The 8,047-nt window shown below is 48.3% G+C and overlaps 3 protein-coding genes across 4 annotated transcripts; 1 reads left to right on the top strand and 2 right to left on the bottom strand.

The window, feature by feature from the left end:
• Window positions 1–316: 316 nt before the first annotated feature.
• On the bottom strand, window positions 317–943 carry LOC147986133 (uncharacterized). Its single transcript, XM_087541890.1, has one exon. The coding sequence runs from the start codon at window positions 941–943 to the stop codon at window positions 317–319; it is 627 nt and encodes a 208-aa protein (XP_087398016.1).
• Window positions 944–2,362: 1,419 nt separating this feature from the next.
• On the top strand, window positions 2,363–3,213 carry LOC125533728 (heavy metal-associated isoprenylated plant protein 39). Of its 2 annotated transcripts, none has more exons than XM_048697091.2 (3): window positions 2,363–2,596; window positions 2,703–2,784; window positions 2,876–3,213. In XM_048697091.2, exons 1-3 carry the CDS (start codon window positions 2,585–2,587, stop codon window positions 3,043–3,045), a joined length of 264 nt encoding a protein of 87 aa, XP_048553048.1. In that variant the 5' UTR covers window positions 2,363–2,584; the 3' UTR covers window positions 3,046–3,213. The 2 variants fall into 2 exon arrangements, with proteins under 2 accessions (XP_048553048.1, XP_048553049.1); XM_048697092.2 differs by having other exon boundaries at window positions 2,372–2,596; window positions 2,706–2,784.
• Window positions 3,214–3,553: 340 nt separating this feature from the next.
• Window positions 3,554–5,002, bottom strand: LOC125533727 (putative non-inhibitory serpin-10). Its single transcript, XM_087539988.1, has 2 exons — window positions 4,545–5,002; window positions 3,554–4,375 (listed from the first exon to the last, which is right to left on the bottom strand). The coding sequence occupies exons 1-2, from the start codon at window positions 4,887–4,889 to the stop codon at window positions 3,554–3,556; spliced, it is 1,167 nt and encodes a 388-aa protein (XP_087396114.1). The 5' UTR covers window positions 4,890–5,002.
• Window positions 5,003–8,047: the final 3,045 nt, after the last annotated feature.

The raw sequence follows: 8,047 nt of genomic DNA, 5'->3' as shown, positions 1-8,047 counted from the left end.
CTCATTTAAGTTCAACCGTTTCCTAGAGTTTCTGTCATCGCCTGATACTTTATCGGGCTGGAAGCAGTATCCCGAAGCTCATCCTCAGCCTTCTGTGTATCGGGGGCGCCGCTGTCTGCCGCCTCCTTGTACGTACTCTGCCTTGCACCTCCTCTTGGCTAAGAGAAATTGGGGGGGGGGGGTCAGCATATAGCCAATCTCCAAAAGTAAGATCCTTGGTAGCATACACCCCTGTACCACACTCTTTGAAGTCATGCCCAATCCTGCCACAGAATTTACAGAAACGGTCCAACTCCTCATATCTGACAGCAAAAACCTATCTTTCTCTTCCTCTGACAATGCTAACATGCTTGGTCAGCGGTTCCCTGATGTCATGCTTAACCTGCACTCTGATGTAATCACCCCATGAATTACCTTGCAAACGAGTCTCTAGGACCTCACCTACTTTCCTGATTAGCTTTTGAACTAGATCCGATTTACAATATCCATCCGGTAGCTTATGAATTTGGAGCCATATAGGCATGTGCACAATCTCGATCTCATCTGTCTTGCTGAAACCATCATACGACTGTATGAGAACAGCCAAGTTCCTGAATATCCATGGGCCCTTCTCCACAATTCGCTCATAATCTCCCAGGCAAGAGGCTTGAACAACAAAGAGATTATTACCCACTGGCTTGAAGCGAACCTCCTGCGTTGTGTTCCATGCCGCACACATATCCTTGAAAAAGGCAGACTGACTGAAGTTTTTCTCCGTGTAAACCCTAGCCAGGGCTAACCAACAAACACTTTCATTGATGACTGGATCATCCTCATCGACCACCAAATCGTCGAAGGTTTCTCCATCAAGGTCGAGTTGGTTGAAGAAGTCATCCAGATTGCTGGGGTTTGCGGCCCTAGCCCCGCCACATGTTGCCGACTGCGCATCCAAGGAGGACGCCATCACCCAAGAGAGGCTTGGCTGCAAGGGGCGCAAGCGGATATCAAATCGAAATCCCTATCACCGTGGATATCAAAGTTTCCACCTCATCACACAAACTACCCCCCGCCAGGTATCAACCGTCCATTAGTGGTTGATCCACGCGGACCGCGGCTTCATGCGAATGGGGGCTGCCGGCAAGGGAAGGAATCGAGCGGAGCATAGGTGGACCATCGGTGAGACCGAATGGATTGTGAGAGAGAGCAATGTCAATGGGGGTTTGAGCGGTGAGAGGAGAGGAGTGTGGGAAGTAGTGTCAATATTTATCGATAATATCTTTCGTTTTGTTCAAGCAGGATCAGAGGTATCCGCTTTATTAGGGAGAATGCCCTCCGCAGTGGGTTATCAACCTACTCTTAGTACAGAAATGGGTTCTTTGCAAGAAAGAATTGCTTCTACTAAAAAGGGATCTATAACTTCGATTCAAGCAGTTTATGTACCTGCAGACGATTTGACCGATAAGAATCCTAGTGAACCTAGAAAAAGAATACAGGCCCAGAAAAAATTACCCCTTTTTCGAGAACCTTTTAGAAGTTCTACCCATATGTGTTCTGATCGCCAATTCATATTAGATATACTAAATCCAGCAGCGGTCGATTGAAATTGAGAGAATAAGCTAAATAATTTTAACTTTACTTTTTTTGATTCTGAAATCACCTTCAGCAACTAGTACTCCTGTGAAATAATAGGTTAGATACATTGACTTTCTATTCAAAAAATAATACATCCCGTCTCGTCTCGTCTCCCGTGCTTCTTCAGGCGTGCAAGCGACAGCCACGCGTGGCTCGCTGGAGCCGAGCTCGGGGGGGCCTGGCTCTGCTCATGTCGCTGAGGTTCACGAATTGGGTGTAACACGGACATCCGAACAGAGCAAAATTACATCCCGAGAGTTTGGCTAGGCGGCATGCGGGCTACCTCTATACATCGTTGGATGCATCATGGATGATGACGCCTCAAGCTACAAGAGAGAACTGGACATACGCTCTCCTCCACGGCGCACATGACAAGTTCAACGGTTGTGGCTCACCAAACTATCCTTCACACACACACTCTCTCTCTCTCTGCGGAGAGGGACGTTCAACCAAAGTTACCTAAATCTCCACCGACTTTTATGCGTGGGAACTAACTAGATTCCATGTTGCAAGTCGTAGACGCAAAACAAGCCGCAGAGGATACACGAACCAGGCGCTAGGCAGCTGCATGATGGCAGGTAAACAACTGCCGAGCCACCCGGCAATCTTTTGACAAGACGCATCTGATGAACTACAGAAATCAGACTTGATAGGTTGTGGTTGGTGCCGGCATTCTCCTTTTTGTCCCATCCGCATGCAGCGACCAACAAAATGTTCTACGGAGTAGTACTTTGTTAGCTGATCACTCTGTATTTTTTATAGAACCGTGCACACAAGCTGGTCTTAGGGTCCAGTCCAGAGCAAAGCGGCATCAGAAGAAGAACAAAAAGAAGAAAGCCGTACCCCGCGGCGCTGTACAAATTTGGGCCGTGTCTCCCAGCTTGGCTCATTCTGCAGCCTGCACTGCACACTCAAAATCGCATGCAGCATTCCCTTCCCCTCTGCCTCCACCCCATCTCCGTCTCTCCTCCGGATGGCGCCGCAGGTATGGTTCCAGCCAGTGAATTTCTTGCATGCAGATCAAATCGCCCTCGCCATGGACGATCTCTTGCACACTCTCTCTAATAATTGATGGGTTCTTTGCGTGGCAGCAGAAGGTGGTTGTGAAGGTCTCTTCTATGAGCGACGAGAGGGTGAAGCAGAAAGCCATGGAAACCGTTGCGGACATCTATGGTGAAGTAACTTGCACTTTGCATTGGTGTTCCTTTTTTTCAGCTTGCTTCTTCATAGCTTGCTATCCTAACTTGACTATGATCTGAAACAGGTATCGATTCGATAGCCACGGACCACAAGGATCAGAAGATGACGGTGATAGGTGATATGGACAGCGTCGTGATCGCCAAGAAGCTGAGGAAGTTTGGGAGGATCGATATCCTCTCCGTTGGGCCGGCGAAAGAGGAGAAGAAGGATGATAAGAAAGGGGAGAAGATGTGATCAAACTTGGTGTTTCTGTTCCATCGATATCTCTCTTGTTCTCATATTTGAGGACGAACATACTGAGTTTCTTGGCTTTTTGCTCTGTACCCTAAGTTCAGTTATCTGGATACCTGCAGATGTATTTACATACAGAGTAGTAAAGCATTCAGAATTTAACAGGTGAAATGCTACCTGCATAATTGTTCACCAAAAATGATCGAAGCCGGGATACGGGGATAGGCTTGAAAATATCAGGGTTTCCAACTTTGATAAGTGTTTTTGGCTCAGTTTCTCTTCAAGATAAAGTACTCACAAAGTGCCTAAAGTGCAGAGACAGAGACATGGATTTCTGAACAGAGTAGGAAATCACCACCGAATTACAAACTTATATGTGAATAATCGTCAAAAATACCAATCTAGAAATGGTAAATAAATCAATAAAACAAGTGTTGTCTGAGCGGGCCCTCATCCATCGCAGCCCTACTTTGCTCTCGAGTAAATCGAAACCGTCCATCAACACTACTATTCAACTGGAAGGGTCCACGACGTGGCCGAGGAACAACACCTCGCCCTTGCCATACTCGACGATGGCGAACAGGAATGGGTGGTCCGCCACGAAGCTCATTGGCGGCGGCGGCGGCCGCCCACACAGGCTATAGGTCGGGCTCGTATGCGTGTAGAACGCTGCTACCGCCGTCGTGCCTTCCTCGTCCACCTCGACGGCGCACATCTGCTCGATGGCCGACACGTAGAGCCCTTCCGGGGGCATGTTCGACACCGCCCCCGACAGGTCGGCGGCCAGCGGGTCGAACGGCGCGGCGAGCCCGAGGCCGCGCAGCGCGTCCGTGGCGTCGAACCGGAAGGAGAACTTGAACTTGGGGAGGAGGCAGGGGCTGACCACCTGCTCGCGCCGGGGAGCGCAGCGCATGACGAAGTCCGGCTCGGTGACCGCCAGCCGCAGGAGGTCGCGGAGCCCGTCGCGCCGGTGCGGGAGGAATACGAGCATGGAGAAGAGCGGCGCCTTTGGGTCGAGCTTGCCGTCGCGCCCCGCCATCTTGTAGAAGCACTGGAGGACCTTGAAGCCGAGGTCGTCGAAGCTGGTGGCGTACTGCATCCCGGGGTCGGAGAGGAACGGCACCAGCACGGACGTGCCGTCGAAGCGGCGGAAGTCGCGGCGGACGGTGTCTGACGGGTCGAACCTCCGTGCCCAGGTGGCCTTGAAGTGCATGGCGTTGGCGAGGACGATCTTGGGGTCGCCTTGAAACGAGTCCGGGGAGACGAGGTCGCTGATGCGGCCCCGCGTGGTCTCTGCGATGAGGGCGTTCACCTCAGCCGCCGCTGCCGCCGGCTGATCCATGCAACGCAAAATCAGTTTCTTAGTCACGTGCTCGCGTTTCTTAATCATGCCGTACTTATCGTTAGTTTTTTCGTTCATGTTTACTTGCAGATTGATTTTCAGTCAAATTTACTTGTACTTATCGTTATCGTTAGTGCTGCAAATGCCACTATGGAACTACCTGCTTCTGAAAGTCCACGGATCTCACGGAGGCCCGGTGGGCGGAGCTGGCGGCGGACACGAACTCCGGCCTCAGCGAGAACGATTTGTCCGCGAAGATGCCGGCGGCGAAGGTGAGCTGCGGCCACGCGCGCATCTCGGCGACGAGGCTGGCGCTGGCCGCGTTGAGGAGGTGGAGCTCCTGGGAGCCCAGGAAGGCCAGCAGTTGGCTCAGCGTCTCGCCGTTGGTGCCGGTGGCGAGCAGTGCGAGCCCGGTGCGTACGGAAAGGGGCGAGAAGATGAAATTGGACCGCCTGGCGATCACGTCCGTGCCGGCGAACCAAGCGACCTGCATACATTTATCCATGCCGAACTTCTTCCAGAGACAACTGCACGAAGTGGCGTCGAGCAAATTAAATCTGGAGGCGAAGGCGTTCGGGGCGAAAAATAGGGGAGAAAGGGGAGGGGTCGGCTAGTCTCTACTCCTAAAGGAGCAGTTGTTAGTCTCATTTTTAGGTTTTTTTAGTCCCATCTTTCACGGTTTTTTTCGTCTTAAAAAAATCTACGAAATTTCGTAGGTTAACCAGGGACAACTCCCATCTTCCAGATTTTTTTTCGTCCCACCTTTCATGGTTTTTTTGGTACCTCGTCCCACCTCACACTAAGCCGCCACGAACCGCAAAAACCGCCTACCTTAGCCAAATCAACAAATCTCTCTCATTAATGCAATTTTCTTTAGGAAACAAATAATAAATTCTTTCTTACCTTAGCCAAATCAACGGATCTCTTCTATTAATGTAATTTGCTTTAGCAAACAAATAATAGATTCTTTTCTACCTTAGCCAAATCAACGGATCTCTCCCATTAATGCAATTTGCTTTAGCAAACAAATAATAGATTCTTTCCTACCTTAGCCAAATCTACGAAATCTCTCTCATTAATGCAATTTGCTTTAGGAAACAAATAATAGATTTTTAGAAAACAAATAATCTTTAATCTCTAATAATTTCTATTCCTAATGAAGCAGTTGGTAGTCTCCTCCCACCTTCCATGGTTTTTTTGGTACCTCCTCCCACCTTCGCTGGTTTTTTTTCGTAGATTTTTTCGTCCCCTCCCCTCACTTCATCGGTTTATTTTCGCGTCACCTTCTCACACAACGAAAGAAATCTAAACAGATCAAAACTTTCCATACTGGCGCAAGTTATTTAGTAATGTAGAATCAATCACGAACAATCTCTAAAGATCAAATCTAAATTAATTAACCTTACCTTAAATCACTCAATTACATTAATTAGAAAACAAATAATTGATTTTCAAAAAATCACTCAATCACGTAAACCTTATCTTAACTCACGGATGGTAATCAATCTCCAAACAAAGGAAACAATACATCGAGGGAGTAGTAAATAAACTCTCTTTCTTATGACATGTATATGACCTTTCCTTCCCTCGACGTTGTCGAGTGTTCTTGATTCTCGAGGCCGATGCTTGGGCTGCGTCACTGGGTCGCGACGGTGCTGGAGGACGAGGACGGCGAGGCGGGTGCCGCGGCACCGCGTTGGCCGCGGCCGGTGAAGGGGGCAAAGAAGGGCGGCTTCCCTGGCCCTGGCCATGGCCATGACCCTGGGAGTTGGTGCGGTGGAAGTGGCACTTGAAGGACACGGCGTGGATGGCCGACGCACAGACGCGCTTGGAAGCGGGCCCGTGGCCCGTGCCGGACGGCGCCGACGCCGACCCGGGCCACCTTCTCCGCGTATTCTTGGAGCTGTGGCTGGCCGATTTACATGAAATTAATTCCCTCAGTTGTGGTGGCAAATATAATATACATAATCTATATTGTTATGTACTAGTGTGTGTGTGAAATAGATTGATTATGATCCCGTACCCAATAAGATGGATATGTGTGTGTGTTAGAGAGAGAGAGGGAGAGGGGGAGAGAGTGAGGAAAAGGGAGGCAGAGAGTGTGTGTGGGGAATTGATGGTAAAAAAGGTCGCCAATATCACTTGATATATATGAGAATATTAATATTGAACTTTTAAAGTTAATGTGGCCCCGTTGCAATGCACGGATGTTCTTCTAGTATTTATAGACGGAAAGGCGAGGGCTAGGGAAACGCGTGCACCGTGCACCGCCTAGAATACATTCTGACCATCCGAACGGTCCATGGAGAACGGATGGCTTGACGGATTCATATACAATGACTATTCTATCAACACAATAAGTTAAAAAATATTGCGGGGTAAAAAATAATTTTTTTTCCGACAAACATAAATGAATATGATTTCAAAAACACAATTTGTAAAGTTTGATTTAAAATTCATATTCAAAAATGCACGTGAAACTTCACACGGGAGAGGGGGTAATTTTGGTGCTAGATTTAGGGAAAAGTTTACGGAAAGGACTATCTTCCCATTCACCTCATCAACCAGCGGATCAAGTGCGTTGTGATTTGTGCATTCTAGCGAATGAATTTTCCAAGTGAAGCAATCCATCGTGGCTATTTTGTTTTCTTTCTAGTTGTTTGGTATTCTAATTGTGACCCAGGACGACCTGTTTGTGGCCTTATGTGTTGTTGACATACTATACATGCAATTGCAAAGTAGAACTATTACGCGCGCGCGCGTTAGAACGATCGATTTCCGACAGCGTGTTAGGAACTCAAGTTTCCTTGTAAAGAAATCAGGGTGATGCTAATTAATCAGGCCCCCCACCGGTTGAAATCACGGGGCAGAGTTTTATATATGGAAGGAGACACTAGGCCCCACCATTGAAATCACGGGGCAGAGTTTTGTGGATGGTCTGGACATGTGGGTGGGCCCTGCGCCTTTTCCGACAGTGTCGTACGCGCGATGCCCAGGTCGAGCGTTGCAACGCGCGGCCGCGTATGAGCATTTTCGGCAATTGCAAGCGTTGTAGTTCACCTGCAACTGAAAGGAACACAGATAGACTATAACTAGGGTTGAGTGAGGAGCTGTCGGGATTAGTTGTCGGTTCAACATTAGAGTAGCAACTGCAAGTGTTGCAACCAATTGTAACTGCACGGGCATCAATGTGACTGCAAGTGTCGCAACCCTAGTTTTTGAAATGTGACCGACAACTAATCCCGACAGCTCCTCACTCAACCCCCCCCCCCCCCCCCCCCCCCCCAACTAAATTGGGGGGGGGGGGGGATAACTAAATTGGGAGGAGCTGTCGGGATGCAGCAAAAAAGAGATGTCGCAACTAACCCCCCCCCCTCCCCCCCCCAACGCGACTGTAATTGGCCGTGGATTTCAATTTTGTATTTTAGCAAAAGAGCCCGTACGTTGCAACGGGAAATAAAAATTATAATCTCCAATGCTATGACCATATTTTGCTGCATCACTGAGACACACTATAACTCTCTATTTCGTTAAATCATGAACATTTTTTAAACTCGTGCACATATTTTAAATCATGAACATTTTTGAAATTCGTAAGCTCTTTTACAAATTTTTGAACATTTTCTAAGATCAAGAACATTATTTGAATTCATGAATATTTTA

Source organism: Triticum urartu, chromosome 2A (genome assembly GCF_056163025.1).
Source record: "Triticum urartu cultivar PI428250 chromosome 2A, HENAU_Tu73, whole genome shotgun sequence".
NCBI classification, from domain to species: Eukaryota; Viridiplantae; Streptophyta; class Magnoliopsida; order Poales; family Poaceae; genus Triticum; species Triticum urartu.
This window is presented reverse-complemented; position numbering and strand designations above follow the sequence as displayed.

What these genes read in the sequence shown, in the direction of transcription:
- LOC125533728 (XM_048697091.2), top strand. An exon ending in AACCGTTGCGGACATCTATG is followed by an intron (nt 2,785 to 2,875) that starts GTGAAGTAACTT and finishes GATCTGAAACAG; the next exon opens with GTATCGATTCGATAGCCACG.
- LOC125533727 (XM_087539988.1), bottom strand. Translation starts at nt 4,889, where the DNA reads ATGGATAAATGTATGCAGGTCGCTTGGTTCGCCGGCACGGACGTGATC. An exon ending in CCGTGGACTTTCAGAAGCAG is followed by an intron (nt 4,376 to 4,544) that starts GTAGTTCCATAG and finishes TGCATGGATCAG; the next exon opens with CCGGCGGCAGCGGCGGCTGA.
- LOC147986133 (XM_087541890.1), bottom strand. Translation starts at nt 943, where the DNA reads ATGGCGTCCTCCTTGGATGCGCAGTCGGCAACATGTGGCGGGGCTAGG.